The following is a 25,350-nucleotide window of genomic DNA, read 5'->3' on the forward strand; positions in this document are numbered from 1 at the left end:
CACACACACACACACACACACACACACACACACACACACACACACACCCAATTGTCCTCCAAAAAGCAAAAACAAACAAAAAACTCCCACAAAATAAAGGCTCTTTATTCTGCACCAACTCTCCATTTTTCTGCCATATTGGTAAGGCATTCATCAGACAAGATTATTTCCGTCCTTGTCCCTCCCTTTTCATCCTCAACCTCAAAGCCATACTGTGAATCATAATCCTAAAAAAGTTCAAAAGGCAGAGGACTAGCTATTCCACAGACCAACCTAGATAAGTTTACGGAATTCTGTAACCAGACACCAGAAATATTAATCTAGGTTCTAGAGGAAGCACCCAGACTGACATAATGAATCCTATGAGTACTGGATTTAATGAAGTTTTTAAAAGCACATATTATGCTTTCTAGAAAGTAAACAAATAAACTTCTAAGTGAATTCCCAAATATTTTTTATTTCATAGGGCAGTCAATTGAAGGTTTTTTTTTTTAATGGAACTCAGACAAAAAGCTCTTCACTACTGCACCTCAAAAAAGTTAAGAATGGCAAAATGTGTTGTAAATGGTGTTTTGTTGAGGCTACTAAATGCTGACACTTAAAACTATCTCTAATTTCTTTTCATAGTACATATACTGAACTTCTATTTTATGCTGTTAAAATTAAGTTACAGGGGCGGCCAGGTAGCACAGTGAGTAAGAGTGTTGACCCCGGTGTCGGGAGACTAAGGATCGGTTCCGGCCTCAGGTACCTGCCACCCACACAAAATAACTGGCCGTGTAACCTTTAGCAAGTTACTTAACCCCAATTGCTTTTAAAAAAATAAAATAAAATAAAGTTACATGAATTTCTTGAAAATCTTTTGCACACAATTTCTTGGGTGAAATTTTACTGTCATACAGTATTATTTTACTACCTGAGGATTTTTTAAAGGCTGGAAAACCCCAAATTTTCCAGTTATACAAAGTTAGTAAATTGAATTAACATGATTTAGTAGCTCTTACCAATGCCAGAGAATAATGAACGTTCACCCCAGGTCCTTCCCACCAGGGACACACCCCAGTCTTTTCCATTTGCACTAGTATCTCCAGTATCCTGACCCCAAATAGATGGCTCAATCTTCCTCTTTCCAGCTGAAGCAGATGACACAGATGTCCATTTCTCCTCACCTGCACTGATCTGTGAAGGGATTTTAATTGACTTTTCATTCCAGCTGCCTCCATTTACAGTAGGGTTTTCATTCAATCCTGAAGAAACACAGCAATGGGTGAAAGTTACAGAGAAACAAATTTAAGGCAACATTTTCTAACAATTAGATCTACCCAAAAGTAGAATAAGCTGCCTGAAAAGGATGTTTAAAATACAAGCTGAACTAGATAGCATCTGAGGTCCCGTTGGCTTTGAGATTCTATAGATTCTGGTATGGAATTGGAAATACTTTGTCTAACTAATGTAATCTAATTCTTTAGTAGCATTATGACATTAAAGGAAGCATTACAAACCATATACACTGACATATTTAGACATAATAAAGCTGAATGAGAACATCAATTAGTGAATCAATCTATAAGCATTTATTTATCAATTGACAACTATGTTGGCAGCAAAGTTGAATAGTGGAAGGAGAGCTGGACTTGGGAGTTCAAAAGACCCAAGTTCCTGCCTTACATACATACTAGTTGTATGACCCTGGGCAAGTCATTTAACCTCTTTCAGCCTTAGTTTTGCTCACCCATAAAATGGAGATAATAGCCCCTACCTCACAAAGTTGTTGTACAGACCAAATGAGATAAGAAAGATAAAGCACAAACTTTAAAGCTATTATTCTTTTTGTTGTTATTATTGTGCCAGGTGCTAGGGATACACATACAAATCCTGCTTGTGAGAAACTTACATTCTACAGGAGTATTGCATTTCTCTCCTTTGCTGATATATTCATGCATATGAATGTCAGTTTAGATGAAAATGGTAGTTAGATATGAAGATGACACCTGAAAATGCTGTCTCATAAGTTTTACAGACTGTAATAAATTCAATCTTTTTAGAGATAGAGTAGCATAGCATATAGAGCATCAGATTCGGGGTCAGACCACCTAGGTTCAAAATCCTAATGCCAATATTTAGCTCTATAATCACTGGCAAGTCCCTTTAATTTCTCTGGGCATTCTTTGGTTTTCTCTTCTGTAAAATGTGTAGCTGTAATTAATAGCTATCTCACAAGGCTCACGCAACAGTGTATACAAATGGCACTGCAAACTGTATGTAAAGCAGTTCTGCAACCTGGAAGCATATACTTGTTTCTAAAACAAAGATATTATTTACTTTTTAATCAATATTGTGGGGTGTATAGGAGAGAAGGTGAGAAGCCTTTTAGTCCCTACATGCAAATATTAACCCAAAATGCTTTTGGGACTCATTAAAAATGCTTGATTGCCTAACTCCTTACCCTGAAGGGTGAGATCTCCTTTTCCAGACTTAAAGTTGCTACCTTGAACATTGAGAAGAGAATCACCTGGTTGAAACAGAAATAAATTTCACATAACATTAAGCAGGGAAGGTAGGTCAAATTCACTTAGAAAACAATATGATTTCAATTCTACCAGAACAGCTGTATTGAGTTACTCTTGTTTTGTTTAGGTTTGATATTAGAATGGAAAGCCAGGTATACACCAAAGATATTTCATGTCTACTTTTAGGGAACTGAGCTTTCTTAATTATCACATCATCAATAAAGAATCAATAAAAGGTTTGAGAAGTGCTTAAATGCCTAAATTTAGATTATGCTTTGAAAGTAAATTCTCTAATAGCGTGACTAGAGATTTGTGAAAACTAAGGAAATGGTTCGCTGGAACTGTATTCAACTTTGCCATTTTATAAGCAAAATTTTCTAAAACTAGAAATTTATGCCTGATTCCTTTCTTTTTGACTCTCTCCCCTCCCTTTTTCTACTACTGATAATACAAGAGCTAATTCTTAAGATGATAACAGAAGTAAATCACTCAAAAGTACTAATGGGATTGGGAGTCTGGAGATTTGGTTCTGCTGCTAAGTAGCTATGTGATCTTAGGTGGTACCAGCACGCTTAGTCTTAGTTTCCTCATCTGTAAAATGGATTACATAATTTCTAAGGTCTAAAATCTCGAAGTCTAAAAATTCAGTTTATTTTAAGCTATGTCAGATACCTTTTTAACAATCCCAGCAGAAGCAACATTGTGACTTTGGAAATTGCTGTAACTACATTTAGGACCAGGAAACATCAAGGGTGAGAGAGGGGGAAGACAATTTGGAATCCCTAGACATTTGTTCTTTGATACCTAAGAACCTAAGTCACAATGTACAGCATTTACAGGATTGTAATAAAGACGCTGGCAAAAAGGGCATGCATATGACAGTGAAAAAGAGATATAAACTAAAAATTACTAAGGAGTGAAACTGGGGAAATTCAACAAAAATGAGTCACTGCTGCATTATGCTGATAAATTCCACTAAGCATACAGGCAGCAAAGGGAAAGAAAGAGAAGGAAGCAAGTGAAGACAATGATGAGGCCAAGGAAAAGACAACTCAAAGACTAAAGCAAACTCAACATGATCACTCTGAGCCTGTCCTGGATGAAAATGATGGCAATATATTTAGAGCTTCCAGATAACTGGGTAATTTGAACATTAAAATGTTCAGTGGCACAGAACTAGTCCAAATGACCTCTCAAGGTTCCTTTTGGCTCTATCACTTTAATATCTGCAAAATACTCAAATGACCTTACAGTTGATGTTGTAAATATTCTTTTAAGGGAGGATTCAAGGACCTCAGGATCTACACTTCTCCAGAAATGCTTGCTTCAGAATGTTCAAGGAAGACACTAAACACGCAAGCTGTTGACAAATGCTTCAATGTACTAAATGTCTACATCATGATGACAAATGAGGATGACAGAAAATATACTTTATTTTAGGGGCAAAGGAAATACAGATGAGGGAAGCAGGCTGTTTCTTTTTCTCCTCTTAGGCTATGAGTTTTTAGTTAAGGCTATGCAGTTTTTGCTTTGCTGGGACTTATTTTTAAAGGTATTGTATAACAAGCAATGTTGCTAGTATTGGCTAAATCATGGTTCATTATACAAATGCCGCGATTGTTGGGTTCTGAACTCATGATGCTATGTTGTAGCTCAGAATACGAGTTCATCTTTGATGTGTCCCTCTTATGCTCCACTAAGTACCTTTATTCTTCCTGGAACCAACGGGAAACGAAGCTGTAATAAGCTGCTCAGTGGTTACTGTATAGGCACTTTCTATCCCCGAGACAGCCGGATCCAAGGGACCAGTATCAGGCTGCACCTTGTCGCGCTTACGCTGCTGCCGTTTCTCTCTGTTACTGACTTTAGTTTCCCAGGCTCCTGACATAGCCCCAGGGAGAAAAAAAAAGGTATTTAGTAAGGACAAACCAAAAGGGTGGAGTTGAAAAAAACAGAAACAAAACAAATGGAACAGGGCATCATGACAAATTTAGGTCATAGAATAAAAATCAGAACAATGCTGGTTACATGAAATAAGAGTCTGATCTAACATTTTCTCTGGTAATGAACTACAAGGGTAACACCAACTATTCTTGTGCTTTCCTCCAGACACTTTGTCAAACTTATCACTGATGGCTCATAGAAGCTGAGGGAGGAGAGAAAATACCTTGCATCTTTACCTTGTTGGGGACATAGCAATAGCCTAACAGTGTCATATAAAAACATACTGGAGTATGGTTTTTAAATGATAATAAAGGGGGCTCCTCACTCATTGTCCTCTAATGAGGTGGGAGGTGTTTAGGGGAAAACACTGTTCTTTCAGATTAAACAGATAAATCTAGTTGTTTAATGCATTCACTTAAACTTCAGAATGCTCACCACCCCCCCACCCCCCAAGCATGACAGGTTTTTTCACTAAGAGACATCACTGGCAAGATTTCAATGTTCCACAAATTCTAATTATAAAAGTATATATTAGTAAAGTCACAGATTTGTATAATAAGATACAAAGTTATGAAAAGAAGAGTTTAGATGATACATCATTAAACAAATACAACTCAGAAAAATATATGACTGTGTTCCCTTCCCTGCTCAGGTACCTTCATCAACTTCCTTTCCATCATGGCGTGAACTGTTCTGCACTGCTTTAACCTCTGATTTTGATTTCTTCTTATTTTTCTTTAACTGAAAGGAAAATAAAGTGTTAACTTATTCCTAGGACACTGAAATTGGGTAGAGATACAATCTCTAGGCATATTAAGACTATTTCACGGGGTTTTTTTATGGCTTTTAAAGAAGTTAGAAAATATGTACTATGATACATATGTGTATGGGGGGAGAGAGTATTTTTAACAAACTTGACTATATAAAAATCTTTTTGTTGTATCAAAACATCAACAAGATGTTTCCTTATCTCTTTTTTGGTTCACATAAGGCAAATGTTTGCAATACACTGAATCAGTAAATTATAAACTGCTAGAGTAGGGGAATGAACAGTTTGTTGGTTTCCATTTGTTCCTTCTCTTATAATTATATTTAAATTTTAAACTCCTGTTAATAACATATGACACCTTAGAAATTGGTGTGGATGTCTTAGCAATCCTGACTTAGACCAGATCTTCCTGAGGTAGATTCAAAGATTTGAGTTGCTATTAATCTGCTAACATTTATTAGGGTAGTAGCTTTGATTCCACTGCTGTGAAATCCTCCACCAATGCAATACTTCAAAGTTCTATGGGTTATGAATTTCCCTATTATAAATAAGATGGCAATATATGCACCAAGTAATTCATAGTACCTTTTGGGATGCTTTGACAGTTTTGTCTGCAGTCTGTCCCTGCAAGACACTAATCTTCAGGAAAAGGACTCTTTATTTTTCCAGCCCATGGAAGTCCAAACTGTGCTGCAAAGAAATGCCTCTCTTTGCAGTTAGATCATGCAATGAAGAGTGCTGGGCCTGGAGTCAAAAAGACTCAAGTTCAAATCCACCCTTAAACATTTAAAATCAGTGTGCCTATGGACAAGTCATTCAGGCTCCGTCTGCCTCAGTTTCCTCATAAAATGGGGATAATAAATACCAGCACCCACCTCCCGAGGTTGTTGCTAAGGATCAAATAAGATATGTGTAAGGCAATTAGCACAGAGCCTGACACATAGTAGGTGCTTAATACATACTTGTTCCCCCTCCCCCGCTCCAAATTGGGATCCTCTAAGTTTCTATACCACCCCTCATTTCCATTCTGTTGGACCCAAACAGCTCTTACCTAATGTGCAGATAAGCTTTAATACTTTCCCAATTAATACCTTTTCAAGATTTGAGATCTTTACCCTAAACTTGCCTGTTAGCTTTCAACTACCTTGTAGTCACTTCCCTCCACCTTCTCAGTTGATGCTACCCTATTATGAGGACTTGGCAATAAAATTATAGGAACTCAGTCTTGAACCCAATACCACTGGAATTTAATTTCTCAGAAAAGCCATCAGCACCAAAAGTGACAACATATTAATTATCAAATAAATACTGTAAAATAGCAGCAGATAAACACATTGCAAAAAACACAAAATTTAAAAAACCATTTATTAAAATAAGGCAGCAAGGCATAATGGAAAGAAAGCTGGTCTATGAGCCAGGAAGACCAGGATTCAAGTTTCAGCTCAGACACATATTAGCTGTGTGACTCTGAACAAGTACCCTCAGTGACACAGGCAACTTTCTAAAACTATGAATTGCAAAGAAGGTGCCAACCTCCACTGGTTGAGAAGTTTCTCAATGAAATCCCAGGTCCAGTATCTATCAAGGACTCACAAGATCAAGATCTTATTTGAGAAATGGAAATGTCATTTATCAAAATGACAGGCTATATAGTATTACAAATCATCTATCTTCCAAGGAAGTAAAAAAAAAAAACCTCACACCTGCATTTATCCCTGAAAAACATACAAAGTCAGAAAACTACTTTGTAACTATGACCTGAGAACCTCTTTAAAAAAATCTTTACATCCCATGTTAAAACATCAATGATAAGAGGATAGTTAAGGAAGAAAAAAAGTAAAATTCTGCCATGAAGGGAAGGTGATAAGGTAAAGGAAGAGGACCAAGTAGAGGCTGAGGAGGTAGCTTACTTTAAGAAACCAAAGTGCTATATAAACTTTAAATTACCAAGTATTTGTCTTCTCATAAGAATGGCAGCTAGGTGGTACACTAGAAAGAGTGTGGCCCTGGAGTCAGGGGCACACAAGTTCAAATTTAGCCTCAGATACTTACTAGCTGTATGACCCTGGACTAGTCACTTAACCCCGTTTGCCTCTGTTTCCTCATCTGTAAAATGAGCTTTAAGGAACCACTCCAGTATCTTTGCCAAGAAAAGCCCAAATAAGGTCACAAAGAGCCAGATACAACTGAGAAAATAAATTCATAATTAACACAAGAATGACAAACTAAAACAACATTTGTATAGTTCATTATAGGCAATAAACATTTACCATAAGCATCTCTATTTCCAACTTACTTGCACATAGGAACACTCCACCATCATACCTGCTTATTAATATTCTACAACCCAATAACTGACATTCACCATAAACATGTTTTTGTCAATCCATTTACATGGCTATACTTAACCCTAAAACCGGATTCTCATACACATCAAAGATGCACCTACCTGAATTGTGCAGGGGATAAATCACAACCTGAAATCAATACTAAGCTAAGTTCTTCTCTTAACTCAAAACTAAATCTCACTTGCCCTAAAAACAAAAACCAAAAAAAAAAAAAAAAAAACAAAAAAAAACAACAACCCCTAACCGTTACTTTCTGGAGTATTTCGTCAGCGGTCAGTCTAAATGCTTTATTCCCCAACACAATTTCAGTACATTTAAGTGGAGACATTTATAAATTCTTAGTGATTCCTTGGACCTGAATGCTATCACGTATCTGCTAAACATTATTTCAATGTTTAGCAGAGCTCACTGACTGAAGTTATGAAGAAGCTCCTTTTCAGACAGTTGGATCAATGCAAAAAGTAACGGTGTTCCTGTCTGTTAACTTCATCATCAGAAGTCCTCTGATTCCTCAGGAACATACTTCCAATGTGATATAACCCATCCAGAGTGGATCACCTTTGTATTTTCTGGAAGTAAGAGGACTAGAAGGTCTAGTCACACCATGGATCAGTCATATATTAATTGTTAGAAAATCACTCTACCTCTTATCTCTACTGTTATCTGCAGAGTGGAAATGATGCTGCACTACTGCTTTTTAGCACTGTTTATGAGGAAAACACCTTGTTAAGTGTCATACAAGTATGTGCTGTTATTATATTTTATCAAATAAATAAATGCTAAACTTTGCAGGAAATATAAACAAAGTGAGACTGACTGCATAAGCCCAGAATTGTGAATATGGAATGAGCAGTGAGCACAGTAAGCAAAATGGTTCTCATACATAGTTGGCAATTCCTCTATCAAATACATAACCCACTGCAAAATTCTGTCTCCCAAACATGCCAGGGAATCAAGTTAGTATTTACCTAAAATTAGAAACTTATACTGAATAAGTATGCCCAAGATCTATCTCTAAGGCCAGAAGCAAGTTGTCCTCATTTCCCTCAGAACAGAAAATACCCAAATATCTAGAGTTGGTTGTAATGATATATTTAATATTTCCTCTTTCTTCTCTCATTCATGAGCTAAGGCTAACAAAAGTCTGTTATATAAGTGACATCACTGAGTGTGGCAGGAGGTACAAGCTGACAGAGTAAATAGAAGCCCTCTGCTTTAACAAAAGACCCTATTCATTCTAAATGACTGCAGTTCAAACCCCAGGTCTTGGCAGATCTTACCTATGACACCAGCTGAAAGACTACCTCAGAGTTGGGCTCTCAATGTATAAGAAAAAAGACTCAATAGCAGCTAGAGTGAGGGATTGGTAATCATTTATTACTAGTAAAGTTTCTTGAGTTATTTTTAAGAAAAACACTACAAACAACTAAAAATGAATTAGAGCAGAACTTGGCTTTAAAGTTAGTAACTTACTGCCAAAAGAAGTATCAGTTCATACTCATGAAGGTCTCAATGAAGATTCAAAAATTTTACTAGTATTGGCCTTCAGTATTTATGGCCTCAGAGACAGATAGGGACCATACTAATACTATCAGGAATACAAGCTGAAAGCATACTGTTTAGCATCAAGAATAATCACTTCTGGGGCGGCCAGGTAGCACAGCGAGTAAGAGCACCAGCTCCAGTGTTGGGATGACCTGGGGATCGAATCCAGGCTCAGACACTTAGCACCCACCCAGAAACACCTGGCTGTGTAACCTTGAGCAAGTTACTTAACCCCGATTGCTTTAAAAAAAAAAAAAAAAAGAATAATCACTTCTACTCCTGTCCTTCCCATCCAACCCTCTCTCCAGCCAAGTTCAGGGAGTTCTCCCTTTTCATAGTTTGCCTTCCTGATATACAACTGCCTAAATATTGCTTATTGCTGACATCAATAATAAATAACTAAATAAATAATAATAAAAAAAAAACATCAATAAAAAAACTATTAACATAAAAAACCATTCTTAGGCCAAGGGGAGATGTCACAATGGAGCATGACCACGAGCAAATCATTGGCTTGACTCTTCTCTTGACTACTGCTTTTTTTCATCTGGTGAAGTTCTTCAAAAAATACTATCTTATATACCATACATGAAATACAATTTTGTAATGAAATCTCACAAAAGACAAAATAAAAAAATCAAATGCATAAACACAGGTAAAGGGGAGACAAAATTATCTCTAGCTGCTGGTGACATGATGGATAGGAAAGAAAACTGAACAAAAGGAACTAATGGAAACAATGAAGAGCTTCAGTAAAGTAGCAGATACAATATAAATCCATAAAATCAACATTTCTATACATCAATAACAAAATCCAGGAGCAAATAATAAAGACTAAATTCAATTTAAAAGAACAAAATACAACTTCTAAAACGCCCTCAATACTTACATAAATAAAATTAGAAAACACTGCACCAAGTGGATACTTTCTTTATATACCTACATAATAAATAATAAAACTCATTCGGAAAAATAAAAAAGTCCAGCATCTCAAGGAAAAGGAAAGCTTATAAGAATTTAATGGAGGGGGGAAAAGGTAGAAACAAAAAGGGGAACAGCACTTCCAAAACTCAAATATAGCTTGTTAGTTATTATAGCTGGAAAATGCACTGAGCCTTTTTGGGACACACTGAAAAAATTTTTTATCACTGCTTAAAAATAAAGTAGCTTATCAGAATGGACTAGGTAAGAAAGAACAAGAGACAACTAAATGTCCCAAAAAACTGGGGATATAAATTACCTGAGAGAGAACTATTTGACAAGGATGATGAGAAAACTAGGAAGTTGTCTGGATGAAATGAGGTTTGACCCAACATTTGATTATTACATACCACAATAAGGTCAAAATGGATATACAATCTGAATGTTTGTCTCACTATTTAAAATGCACACACATGTATACATGCACACATACAAAATAAAAGAGAACCAGATGAGGTACTGTTCACAACTATGGCTACAGGGAAAGTTTTTAACCAAACAAGGAATAGAAGCAATCACAAAAAATTTCAAACACGTGTACATATATATGAAATTGAAAGGCTTCTGTACATCAGTGCACCACAAATAAAGCATGGCTGACTAGGAAAAAAAATTATATCAAATATCCATGATAAAGGTCTGATATCCAAGATATAAGAGAAACTAATATAAGACAAAGACCATTTGCCCATGGATAAGTGGTTAAAGGATATGAACAGTTCTCAAATAAATGCAAACTCATAATGACATGAAAAAGACTACTCAAAGTCATTGGTAATAAGATGTGAAAATCAAAGTCAAACAACTCTCAGGTTTTACCTCATATCCAAAAAATTGGCAAAGACTGACAAAAGATGTATGGAATAGTCAATGTTTGATTGGGGAAGTGAGAAAAGATGAGCCCTTATTAATAACGCACTATTCATGGTGCTGTGAATTCAATGTCAAATTATGCTTTAAAAAAAGTGAATAAAAAGTCCCTACTCTTTAGATCCCACTGCTTGTTATATTACCAAAGAATGTCTAAGACAGAAAGATTCCATATATACTAAATCATTTGTGGCCATATTTACCAAAACACTCAGATTTGTAAAAACAAAGAATTGGAAACTGAGTGTTCACTGATTGAGGAACAGCTAAACAAATTGTGATACAGGAACGTAATATAACATTAACCAACCTCTAAGAAATAATAAACACGAAGAACTCAGAGGAGCAATGGTACATGTATGTATATGAACTGATGTACAGTGAGTCAGCAGAGTAAGGAAATGATATATACTCAGTATATATAAAAAGAAAAATCAATAAAACTAAAGTGAATTCTATGTAATTAAAATGACCAGCTTGGTCACAGAGAAGTGCCAAAGGAATGCACCTTCCCCCCACTTAACTGCAGAAGTTAGGGGACTACAGATGTGGAATATTGTATATACCAATCAATCAATCAATAACCGTTTGTTAAGCACCTACTATGTACCAGGGGGCTGTGCAAGCCACTGGGGACACAAATACAAAGAATGAAACAATCTTTACTCATATAGTCAGACATGCTTGGTTAGGTGGTTGAGTTTTTGCTGGACTGCTTTTCTTCCTCTCTTTATTTTTTAATGTGAGACAGCTAGTAATGTAATGGATAGGGCAGTGTACCTAAAAGCAAGACAAACTGAATGTGAATCCTGTCTCAAGTCACTTACCTGCTGTATGACACTGGGCAAGTCAAATTATCTGTCTCAATTTCTTCATCTACAGGCCTGCACAATTTATGGCCCGCTCAGAGCTTGCCAAAGATTTTGGGTGGCCTACAAAAATTGTAGAGGAAAAAACATCCTTTGTATGTACAGGAAATCCTTTGGCATGCTGCAAGTGGCTGCAAATTGTGCAGGCCTGATCTATAAGATGGGAATAATAATAGCACCTATTTTCACAAGATTATTGTACAGAAAAATGTATAAAATGACCGGCAAACTTTAAAAGCATTATATAATTGGTATCATTGCTCTTATTATTTAATCTTTGTTACAAGGGATGGCTTGCTAAGAAGATATATTCAATAATGAATGTGATATGTAGATAAAACATGTTAGTAAAAATAAGATAAAATTGTAAGAAAAAAGTGTCAGGAATATGAAAGTCCAGAATAAGCTGAAGCTGGCAAAAAAAAGGACAACTGAAAAAGATGTTGGGGGGCGGCCAGGTAGCACAGCGAGTAAGAGCACCGGCTCCAGTGTTGAGTCTGGGCTCAGACACTTAGCACCCACCCAGAAACACCTGGCCGTGTAACCTTGAGCAAATTACTTAACCCCAATTGCTTAGGGGCGGCCAGGTGGCTCAGCGAGTAAGAGCAACAGCTCCAGTGTCGGGATGACCTGGATCAAATCCGGGCTCAGATACTCAGCACCACACCCAGAAATAATAACTGGCCGTGTAACCTTGAGCAAGTTACTTAACCCCAATTGCTCAAAAACAAACAAACAAACAAAAAAGAATAAGATGTTGGTTTTTTCTTTAGGCTATACTAGGGCTTTGCTTCTGTTTCATATTCCAAAGAGAATGATCCTTGTATTAAGAAGAATAAAACAAAAAGCATTCTCTTTTTGGAACTTTTCTGAGGGGAATAGTCAATTCTTTCTAACATCATTTTGATTTCTAATAGATATGGGCAGTGTTTATTTTTGATTTCTTGAAATGTAATGCTTTTTCAAGAAATCAGTCATTTTTAAAAGTTATTTTTGATGTCAGGTATCTTACATTTTCTTTTCTTTTTTTAATCTTTCAATTTTTGTTCTACTATTTCTTATGGTCTCAGAACCATTTACTTGTTTGCTCTATTCTAGTTTTAAGGGGTTTACCACCTCTCTTCTAAGCTGTTTATTCTTTCTATTCAGAGTTTTAAAATTTCATTTAAAAAAAGATCTCTTGCCATGATTACTTGTAGGGCATTATGAAGTACTTGTGGAAAATCCATTTTTTCCCTCTAAGCCTCTAATTACACTTGTTCTGGAGTTACTCTTCTCTTGAGGGTAATCTCTAGATAGATAACTTTTTATACTGGCTGGTGTTTTCCTTGATTTACTCACCCCTCCAGCTTTAGTTCCTGAATTGGGATTTGTGCCAGAGCCAGGTTCCACCACTGCTGTGATGTTGGTCCTACCTGGTCTCAACCTAGATTCCTTTGCTGACTTTCATTCCTAAAGGTCCAGGTTCCCCTGAATCTTTGATGTTCAGATCACTGGATCTTCAAGGTCCTTTCTAGTAGTGGTATCAAACTCTAATAGAAATTGAAGATACTAATCTGTACACAAAGAACCCCACAGGTTGCATATTGACTGTTTTAAAATGCAATATTATCCGTTTCATTTTATTTTCATTTATTTTGTTAAATGTTTCTCAATTGCATTTTAATCTGGTTTGGGCCACGGATTTGACATTTCCGCTCTGTGGCATTTCAAGACAGAATGGTAAGAACCTTGAGTCTTTAAGTACATAGGCTGCCCTAATTTAATTGCTGCAGCACAGCATTGGTAACTATAACTCCTTAGGTAGCCCAAGGAACCTGGGGTTTACTCTAGGAAGACCTCCAATCTTGTTACCTCAGGACACAGAATGACCTGTATAGGCTACAGGCTTGTTTATCTTTCCAGTATTGGTTTTATCAGTAGCTTCCTTTCCTATTCCCTGCTGGTTTCTGACTTTTTATGCAGCTCTGAAAAGGAAGAAGTCACTTACTGTACCTTTCCTCTTTTGGTCTAGTATGAATTTTGGGTTCTTGCTGGAACAAGCCTGTCATAGCTAACTGGTCTGTCTCCATTCAGGCAACCATCCTAGCCAGAAGTCCTAAAGATAACTGAGACTGTTAGAGAGCACCTAGTTGCCTTCAATGAATTCAAATCACTTGGTCAAATGAGAACTAAATCCTAGGGTAGTTTCAATCAAAAAACGTGGAGAATAAGAGAGGTTCTGTAGAAGCAAAAAAGGGCTGATGTCTAAATGACCAAAAAAGGAGAATAAAAGTCTACAAAAACAAGGGCTATTAGGTTTCTTACTTTTGCAGCAAAATATAGAACAATTCACTAAAAGAAAGGTTAGTGAGTAATTAGAAAGAGAAACTGTGATGACTAGAATTCAGCGAGGATTCACCAAGGGTAAGCTATATTAGACTAAATGCATTTCTTTTTTTTTTTTTTGGGGGGGGGGTCAGGGTACTATACTATGCTAGGGGAATGCTGTAAATAAGTATCTTAGAATTCAGCAAAAAAGGTGATCTCTCATCCTCTGCTTTGGGTAAAAATGGGAAGACAGGAAAAATGAGAAGATGGCAGGGTAGGTCAGAAAATTCCAGGCTCTCCAAATTTCCTTGACTAAAAATACAGAACACAGCCTCAAAGTGAACAGTGGCAGAATTAAATAAAAGTTGGGACTTTATAGAGTTAGAAAAAATAGTAACAAAATTCATCTGGAAGAATAAACGGTCCAGAATATCAAGGGAATTAATGAAAAAAAATGCTAGGGAAGGTGGACTAGCTTTACCAGATTTCAATCTGTACTATAAAGCAGCAGTCATCAAAACTACTTGGTACTGGCTTAGGAATAGAGGAGTGGATCAATGGAATAGATTAGGCACACAAGATTCAGAAGTCAACGACTACAGTAATGTATTGTTTGATAAACCCCCAGACCCTGGTTTTTGGGATAAGAACTCACTATTTGACAAAAACTGCTGGGAAAACTAGAATATAGTATGGCAGAAACTGGACACAGACCATTATCTAACACCATATACCAAAATCAAGTCTAAATGGGTTCATGATCTAGGTATAAAGGTTGATACTGTAAGCAGTCTGCTAAAACAAGGACTAGTTTACCTATCAGACTTGTGGAGAGGGAATGATTTTATGACGAAACAGGAATTAGAGAACATTATGAAATGTAAAATGGATAATTTTGACTACATGAAATTGAAAAGTTTCTGTACAAATAAAGCCAATGTAACCAAGATTAGGAGGGAGGTGGGAAATTGGGAGAGAATCTTTACAACCTATGTCTCTGACAAAGGACTCATCTCTAAAATATACAGAGAACTGAATCAAATTTATAAGAATACAAGTCATTCCCCAATTGATAAATGGTCAAAGGATATGAACAGGCAGTTTTCAGAGAAAGAAATTAAAGCTATCTATAAGCACATGAAGAAATGCTCTAATTCACTATTGATTAGAGAAATGCAAATCAAAACAACTCTGAGGTTCCACATCACACCACTCAGATTGGCTAAGATGACAAAACAGGAAAATGACAAATGCTGGAGAGGATGTGGGCAAACTGGAACACTAATGCATTGTTGGTGGAGTTGTGAACTGATCCAGCCTTTCTGGAGAGCAATCTGGAACTATGCCCAAAGGGCTATAAATACTTTCATACCCTTTGATCCAGCAATACCACTCCTAGGGTTATATCCCAAAGAGATCATAGAAATGGGAGAAAGACCCATATGTACAAAAATGTTTATAGCAGCTCTTTTTGTTGTGGAAAAGAATTGGAAATTAAGGGGGTGTCCATCAATTGGGGAATGGCTGAACAAGTTGTGGTATATGCATGTTATGGAATATTATTGCGCTATAAGAAATGGGGAGCAGGCGGTCTTCATATTTACCTGGAGAGGCTTAAAAGAACTGATGCTGAATGAGAAGAGTAGAACCAGGAGGAATTTGTACACAATTACAGACACAACGTATGTGTGATGACCAACTTTGATAGACTGGACTCTTCTCAACAATGCAGGGATATAAGTCAATCCCAAAAGACGCATGATGGAGAGAAAAACGTGCATCCAGAGAAAGAACTAAATTTATATCCAGGTGGAAGCAAAATACCTGATCTTTTGCGTTCTCTTATTTGATTTTATGTCCTCTTTACCATTTTTCATTCCAGCTGGTACAATCCATCCTTATAACCTGACCATTGTACAATGTGAAAGTATTTACAGATCCTATACTTGATTATAAGACGCCATGGGGGGGGGGGAAGGGAAGGAGGGGGACAAAATGTGAAATTCAAAGAATTGTGGAATTGAATCCTGTAAACTAAAAGGAAACAAACAAATTAATAAATTAAAAATTGAATTAAAAAAAAGTTGGGGTAGAGCAGTTATCTCTTAAGACAATTTGAGAAGACTTCAGGAAAGATGCTACTTCTGAGATGCTGGTTGTGCCCCAGTAAAGAGTAAGTATCTCCAGGCAGACTCCCCTTAAAGGACAGACAAGCCCTGGGGGCAGCTAGGTGGGAGAGGCAGATCAGCCTCAGGAACTTTCACTTCAACTCAGGGGCAGTGTGTGTGGGGCAAGGATGGGGGGGTGTCCTTGACAGAAGAACTGAGAAGACTGAAGGACCTCCCCTGTCCAGGCACACGCAGAGGGTTTGGAAACCTATTGGCTATATGCCTAGTTTCAGTTCCAGGGCAGAGGGTAAACCAAGCAAGAGCACCAGACAGCAGTTGATAACCCAAGCTACAGTTTCAGGGTAGAGAGGAATGCCTAAGGCTGAGCCCCCAGAAAAAGCTTAGAAAATAACAGTAAGAAGGACCTGAGTCCTGGGACATCATTCCCCACACTCTGGGACGACAGCCTATTACAATAAGCTGATAAAATAAAATGAAACAAAATAAAAATAAGTAAGCAAAAGAGAAAGGACCTGAAGATCTGGGTTCCCATTCAAAGGAATACAGTGAAGTTTAAAAACTCATGCCTAACTCAAAGAGAAATGTCAAATGGTCACAAGTCGAAAGAGTTCTTGAAAGAACTTAAAAAAGCAATCCAAGAAAAATCAGGAAAATCATGAGAAGTCTGTTAACTAGAAAAAGAGATCCAAAAACCCAAAGGAAGAAAATAACTCCTTGAAAATTACAATTGAGCAAGGGGAAGCTAATGATGTTATAAGACATCAAGAAATAATAAAACAAAAAGAATGAAAAAGTAGAAGCGAATGTGAAACATTTTATTAGAAAAACAACTGATCTGGGGAACAGATTGAGGAGAGTCAATTTAAGAATTGCTGGTCTATCTGAAAGTTATGACCAAAAAAATAGTCTTGATATATTACATATTATATATTACAAGGAATTACTAAGGAAAATTGCCCTGAAATTTTAGAACAAGAGGGTAAAGTAGAAATAGGAAAAACCTACCCACCACCACTTTAAAGAGACCTCAGGATGAAAACCTACAGGAACATCACAGCCAAGTTTCAAAGCTCCCAGGTTAAGGAGGAAATATGAACAAAAAGGAAAAAGTAATTAAAAACCTGGAGCTACAATCAGGATCACACAAGACTTGGCAGCATCGATGTTAAAAGACCATATGTTTTGGAACATAATATTTAGAAGAGCAAAAGAGCTAGATTTATGAGCAAAAATAACCTGCCCAGTAAAGTTAAATATAATCCTGAATGAAAAGAAAGTGAACATTCAATGAACTGAAAGACTTAGGTATTTGCGACAAAAAGAACTTAATGGAAAATTCGACATAAAGATTCAAGAGAAACATAAGGTAACATTAAAAACCAATTATAAAAGACTTAAGGTCAAATTGCTTACTTCTTACATGTAAAAATATTGTCAGCACTCTTAAGACTGTCATCATTACTTAGGTAGACTGAAAGAAAGGCTTGGGCTGAGCTGAGTAAGACAGGTTGATTCTAAAAAATGAAACTGGGGGGCAGCTAGGTGGTGCAGTGAATAGAGCAACAGCCCTGGAGTCAGGATGACTTGAGTTCAATTCCGGCCTCAGACACCTGACACATACTAGCTGTGTGACCTTGGGCAAGTCACTTAACCAACTGCCCTGTCTTCCCCCCTCCAAAAAAATAAAATAAAATGAAACTGCGTAGGAAGAGGCAAAAAAGGAGCAATTGTCTCCTACAAAGGAGGGGTGAAAAGAACTTATGTAGGAGAAGCAAGTGGGGGTGAAGGGCTGGTAGTGCTAGAACCTTACTCTCATTAGAACTGGATTAAAGACTAATGATACAAACACCTAGAAAGTTATACAGGGTGAAAGGACAGAACAAGGGAGGGACTTTTATAAAAGTGTGTAGACTAAGAATTAGGATGGTGGAGAGAAAGGATAAGGGAGGAACTCTTAGAGGGGAAGATAGATTAATAAGAAGTCAAGATAGTGGTTAGAAGTAGGAGGGACAGGGTAAAAATAGAGCCAGAAGGATAAATACTAAGAAAAAAATAGGGTGAAGGAAAATACAATAGTAGTCAAAACTTTGTGAATGGGATGAACTCACAATTAAAACTGAAATATACACACAGTGCTAACATAAAGGGCGGGAGTAGAATTTATTATGCTTCAGCTGATGTAAAAAAAAAAAAAAAAAAAGGGGGTAGAGCCAAGAGGGTGGAGTAGAAGCAGGAACTTGGCTGAGCTTCCCTCCAACCACCTCCAATAACTGTAAAATATGACTCCAAACAAATTTGAGAGCTATAGAACCCACAAAGTGACACAGAGAAACAAATCTCCCACTGAAGGCGCCCTCCTCATAGCTCTGACAACATCTACAAAAACCCCAGTGATTTGGAACACAGCTCTCTCTCCACTCTGGATGCAGAGTTCTACTGTGGCAAAGAGCTCAAAAGTCAAGTAATTGGCTGGCAAGATGAGCAAGCACAATCAGACCACAGAATCCTTTTTTGGGGGACAAAAAGGATCAAAACATGGAACCAGAACAAAGACAACAAAGTCAAAACTCCTACATCAAAAGCTTCCAAGAAAAATATGAACTGGTCACAGGCCATACAGGAGCTCAAGAAGGATTTTGAAAATCAAGTAAGAAAAGTAGAGGAAAAATTGGGAAGAGAAATGAGAATGATGCAAGAAAACCATGAAAAACAAGTCAACAGACTAAAGGATACCCCCCAAAATACTGAAGAAAATAACACCTTAAAAAATAGACTAACTCAAATGGTAAAAGAGGCCCAAAAAGCCAATGAGAAGAATTCCTTAAAAAGTCAAATTTGCCAGATAGAAAAGAAATTTCAAAAACTCACTAAAGAGAAAAATTTCTTCAAAATTAGATTGGAGTAAATGAAAGCTAATGACTTTAGAGAAATCAAGATACTATAAAACAGATCTAAACAAATGAAAAAAATAGAAGGCAATGTGAAATATCTCACTGGAAAACAGATCCAGGAGGGATCATTTAAAAATTACTGGACTACCTGAAAACCACGATCAAAAAAAAGAACCTAGAAATCACCCTTCAAGAAATTCTCAAGGAAAATTGCCCCAATATTCTAGAACCAGTGGGCAAAATAGAAACTGAAAGAATTCACCAATTGCCTCTTGAAAAAGATCCCAAAAAGAAAACTCCTAGGAATATCATAGCCAAATTCCAGAGTTCCCAGGTCAATGAGAAAATATTACAAGCAGTCAGGAAGAAACAACTTGAGTACTGTGCAAACACAATCAGGGTAACACAAGATCTAGCAGCTTCTACTTTAAAGGATCAAAGGGCTTGGAATATGATATTCTGGAGGTCAAAGGAGCTAGGATTTAAAACCAAGAATCACCTACCCAGAAAAATTGAGTATACTGCTTCAGGGGAAAATATTCAATGAAATAGAGGACTTTCAAACATTCTTGATGAAAAAATCAGAGCTGAACAGAAAATGTGACTTCCAAATACAAGAAGGAAGAGAAACATGAGAAGGTAAATAAGAAAAAGAAATCATAAGGAACTTATTAAGGTTGAACTATTTACATTCTACATGGGAAAACGATATTTGTAACTCATGAGACTTTTCTCAGTATGAGGACAGGTGAAGGGAATATGTGTATATATATGCATACATATTTATAGGAGGGTGTATGTGTGTACATGTATACATAGACAAGAGGGCACAGAATCAGTTGAATAGGAAGAGATGATATCTAAAAAATAAAATTAAGAGATGAAACAGGAATATAATGAGAGGAGAAATAGGGTAAATTATCTTATATATAAAAGAGGCAACAGAAAACTGTTACAATGGAGGGGAAGAGCAGGAAGGTGAAAGGGAATGGGTCAACCTTACTCTCATTGAATTTGGCTTAAGGAAGAAATAACATACACAATCATTTGGGTATCTTACCCTACAAGAAAGCAGGGGGGAAGGGGATAAAAGAGGGGAATGACAGAAGGGAGGGCAGATTTGGGGAGAGGGTAGTTAGAAGTACATATGTTTGAAAAGTGACAGGGTCAAAGTAGAGTAAGTGGGGGGTGAGATAGGATGGAGGGAAATACAGTTAGTTTTTCACAATATAACTACTATGGAAATATTTTGCATAACTACACATGTACAACATATACTGTATTGCTTATATTTCCAAGTGGGAGTAGGTGAGAAGGAAAGGGAAAGAATTTGGAAATCAAAGTTTTAAAAACAAATGTTTAAAAAAAATAGTTTTTACATGCAACTGGGAAATAAGATATACAGGCACTGGGGAAATCCATCTTGCCCTACAAGAAAGTTAGAGGGGGAATGGGGGAGGATAGAAGAGACAGCAGATTGGGGGAAGGGGTATTCAGTAGGTTTGCTATTTTGGGGTAGGGGAAAGATGGAGAGAAAACTTGTGACTCAAAATCTTGTGGAAATGAATGTTAAAAATTTAAAAAAATTTTTAAAAAGAAAAATAAATTAATAAAAAGGAGAGGTAGCAAACACAATCTCAAAGTTAAAGCTAAAAGAGATTTAATTAAAAGAGATAAACAGGGAAACCATACTGCACATCACCAATATTGTTTCAGAAATGCTAGTAATAGTAATTAAGAAAAGAAAAAGAAATCGACGGAATCAGAATGGGAAATGAGGTAATAAACTATCTCCTTTTGCAAAGGATATGATGATATATATTTGGAAAATCCTAAAGATTCAACTAAAAAACTAGTTGAAACAATTAATAACTTTAGCAAAGTAGTATAATGAAAAATAAATTCATCAGAATTTTTATCTGTCACCAACAAAACCCTGCAAGAGAAAGCAAGAGATATTCTATTTAAAATAATTGTAGAATGTGTAAAACACTTGAGAGTACACTTGCCAAAAGAGATCCAAAAACAACATGAACATAATTAGAGAACACTATCTATACTGATAATAGTCAGACTCAAACAACTGGAGAAACACTGTTCATGGATAGGTAAAGTCAATAATAATAAAATTACAAATTTACCTAGCTAATCTATTTATTCAATGCCATTCCAATTAAATTACTAAAAAAAAATGTATTTTAATGAATCAGAACAAAAACATTCATTTACAAAAACAAAGGGGTCAAGAATTTCAAAGAAAAAATATAAAGGAAGGAGTTTCAGCTGTACCAGACCTCAAATTTATATGAATTTAAGTCTTTCATCAATAAATGGTCAAAGAATATGAACAGATAGTTTGTTGAAGAAATCAAAACTATAGTCATATGAAAAAATGCCTTCTAAGTAAGTCATTACTGATGAGAGAAATGCAAATTAATACAACTTTGACATATCATCTTACACCTAGTACATTAAATGATAGAGGCCCTTCAATTGAGGAATGGCTAAACAAGCTGTTGTATATGATTGTGATAGAATACTATTGAGCTTTAAGAAATGATGAGCCAGGTGACTTTAGAAAAACATGGAAAGACTTGGACTTATGAAGGAAGATGCTATCCCACTTCTAGAGAAACAACTCATAATTAGAAGTATGTACAGTATGACTTTACATATATGTATATCTATGTATCTATGTATCTTTGTGCTTAATTGTAGCCTTAGTTAGGAGGGAGAAAAGGAAGGACAGAAAAGATGGGTAGCTTTGAAAACTATAGTATTTATTACATAGTTAAAAAAGGTCAGTCTAATGTAGAAATTTATGGTTTTATATTGAATCCTTTCTTTATGTTTTGCTGTGTATGTGGAAATGTTCTTTTTTTCATTTTGTATTTAAGTTTAAAAATGAATTTAAAAAAATTATAAAGGCAGAATCTAAGGAGCAATCACTAATTAATAGTTTAAGTCAAAATAACCGCTTTACATCTTGTCCAAGGTCCAACATCTTTCCCTTCAAATAATCCTAAATTTTACTACTGATTTTCCCCCCTCATATGCAGCATTTATCATGTCACTTCCCTGCTTAGACAGACATTCAAGGCCTTCTACACTTTTAACCTATTTTTCTAGCTTTATCTTGTATCTTTTCCAAACCTTCTACACTCCAGCTAAATTTGGAGTAAATCTGCCCCAAACAGAGATTTCCTGCCTCTATGTCTTTGACCAAGAATAATTATAATAGCATTATATAACATGTAAAAGCATCAGCATTTTAAAGTTTGTAAAGTATTTTATAAATATTAACAGCATTTTATCCTCACAGCAACCCTACTGTTAACCATATTTTAAAGATGAGGAAACTGAGGCAGACAAGAGGTTAAATGACTTGCCTAGAAATCAAAACACCACCGAGGTTTCACCTCACAACCTGCACACTGGCAAAAATAACAAAACAAAACAAAAAAACCCAAACCAGGAATCAATGTTAGAGAAGCTGTGTAATGTTAGCAACATTAATGATGCTGTTTGTCCTTCATTTTCAAAGAGGACCAATGACATCACAATGTGATGGCTGATGACTCATGCATGAATTGGATTTAAGTGAGGCAAAGTCTCACAAAATAGTGAGTGCCTTACTATCACTTCCAATATCGTTGAAGTTTAGTGGCAGCACAAAAGGCAAGAAGATCGGTGATGGCCTGGCATACAGCAGATAAACTTGAAATTTTCCAAATCTGAACAAGCCCTAAACGCTCCACAGCATCTGTTTCTGTCACTTTCATGGCCACAAGGACAAATATTCTCACCCACCCATTCTTCTGGGGGAAGTCTTCAAATGCTTGGGGCAGACATCCCCGAACTCACTAACAGGTTTGAGGTCTCAGTTATCCTGAATTTGGTTTAGTTCATCTGTTGAGATGGTTTTACCATGGTGTGGCCACTGCGCATGCTACAGCTTCTTGGAGCCACAGGTCAGAGCTGAATCACAAGTGGACATTAAAAGTGGACGAGCAGGGCTGTTCAGCACATCTACATTATAGATGCAGCTCTGAAATGGTGCGACCATTATGGAAAGCATTTTGAAATTATGCAAATAAAGTGACTAAAATATTCAAATCCTTTGAACTTCAGATTCCAATACTAGGCTTATACTCCACAGAAGCCAATGATAAGAAAGTCCCTACATACTCCAAAATATTTAAAGTGGTACTTTTTTGTGATAGGTAAGAACAGGAAAAAAAGTAGGTACGTCAACTGAGGAGTGGATAAACAAATCATGGTACAGGAATGTAATGGGACTGTCTGTAAGAAATGTTTTGTGTGATGAATACAGAAGCAAGAAAGATGTATTGAACTGATGTTTAGTGAAGTAAACAGAACCAAGAAAACAATAAGCTCAGTAACTACAACAATGTAAATGGAAAGAACACACCAAAAATAAAAAGTTAAGTGTAACAAAATTATAAAGATCAGGCTGGTCTTAGAGAGATACCAGAATACATTTCTGTGAGAGGGTTCACAGGTGTTACACATGTTTTCAACATATTGATCAGTTGTGCTGATTCTTCTTCCCTTTCAAAAAAAGAGTTTGTCATATGGGATGGCTCTCTGGGAGAGGTAGGGTGTGGGATGCTTAGGTCAACTATGGTGATATAAAAATAAAAATAAAAACTTATTAAAAAAAATGACTTGCCCACAGTCACATAGCTAGTAAGTGTCTGAGGCTATATTTGAACTTAGGTCTTCCTGATTCCAGATACGAGTTTCTGAAACATAGTATCTATACTTGCACTGAAGTAATTTTTTCATCAGTACAACTGTGCCAAGTCGATTCACCAATATTTGTGAAGAGTGCATGAAAACAATCTGTTTAGAGTGAATGAAATACTTTAAGTATTGCAGTAGTAGAAAAGCTGATATATGGGAGAGTCATGTCTTATACCTTCGGAATCCCTTTTCATGTCCAGCAAAGTCCCTCATACATAATAGGTGCTCAATAAATATTTTTAATAGATTAAGAAATGAGAAAAACTTATCAGTCAAGTAAATGGAGTTACTGGCATTCTACCAGACAGCTAAGTATTGACAAGCATTGGGTTTTTTCATCTACATAAAGATGAAAATAAAAACAGCAATTCCATATATCCCATTTAATATCCCAAGAGCTACCACTTTTATCATATACAGACAGATTCTAGATCAGGGGTGGGGAACCTATGGCCTCGAGGCTCCATGTGGTCCTGTAGGTCTTCAAGTACAGTCCTTTGGCTGAATACAAACTTAACAAATTTGTTCCCCCACCCATGTCTAGATAATTCTTTCTATGAAGTGTACGATATAAGGTTTGTATCAAATGACTCTAGTAACAACTGTATGGTACGCTTCTTAAGACTCCTACAGTGAAAATGAAGGGGCTGGATAAGATCTCTTAAGATACCTTAAAGTTCTTTAATAACTCTATGAAAAAATCCCCCCCAAACTATTCAAATATTAACCCTAATAGACCTGTCCTCCTTTATTAGGTGATAAGTACAGTATCAAGCATAAAAACACAATCATCTATATTTTAAAGATACATGTAATTATACAAGACTTTTGCCAATTACTAAATCCAAAGCAATAATACCAATGTCACACTGTTAAAAAGTAGAGGCAAAGATGCTGAGCTAAAAAATGGGGTTTTGTTCCATCTGAATCAAAACACCCTAATAAAGCATAAATCAAGATGCAAGGTGATCAATGTAATCATAAGTAGTTGCAAGTATAATTAATTAAAAGTCATGTCAGATGTGTGCCCAGAATACAAGCGACAGTGTGGGCAGGATGTGGCCTCTATATAAAAAATTAGGTTTACCAGGACAGCATATATCAGGAGTGAACTTTGGCTGTTGCCTTACATCGTAGAAAAATCCAAGAAACAATGATGAGAAATTTAAGCTGTGACAACTGCTTGATGCATTACTGCCCATTTCTGGAGATAAATAATCAAAAGTTGACTATTTACCAAATTGTTCCAGCTACAAATCTTTTGAGAGTTAATTTCAGAATATTACAAGGGAAGTAGGTTGTTTACTAGAAGTAAACTTTGAGTAGATTACTTATGCCTTAATTACAGAATCCTGATACAAGTCATATATCATAAAATTAAAGCTCTAAAGGACCTTAGAGATTATCTAGTCCAGAC

The 25,350-nt window shown here is 36.3% G+C and overlaps 1 protein-coding gene across 2 annotated transcripts in view; it reads right to left on the reverse strand.

The window, feature by feature from the left end:
• MTDH (metadherin) overlaps positions 1-25,350 on the reverse strand; it is an 82,341-nt gene that overhangs the window by 36,928 nt on the left and 20,063 nt on the right. Inside the window, exons 3-6 of one of the 2 annotated variants that reach the window (XM_069086583.1) lie at positions 5,111-5,195; positions 4,215-4,391; positions 2,447-2,512; positions 1,005-1,247 (exon numbers count right to left, since the gene is read on the reverse strand). In XM_069086583.1, the coding sequence (XP_068942684.1) occupies positions 1,005-1,247; positions 2,447-2,512; positions 4,215-4,391; positions 5,111-5,195 (571 nt within the window). The remainder of the gene's footprint in view (positions 1-1,004; positions 1,248-2,446; positions 2,513-4,214; positions 4,392-5,110; positions 5,196-25,350) is intronic. The other variant, XM_069086585.1, reaches the window with a different exon arrangement.

Source organism: Petaurus breviceps, unplaced genomic scaffold, assembly GCF_028583685.1.
Source record: "Petaurus breviceps papuanus isolate PSGF00001 unplaced genomic scaffold, PetGlider_PUasm1.0 179, whole genome shotgun sequence".
Classification (NCBI taxonomy): Eukaryota; Metazoa; Chordata; class Mammalia; order Diprotodontia; family Petauridae; genus Petaurus; species Petaurus breviceps.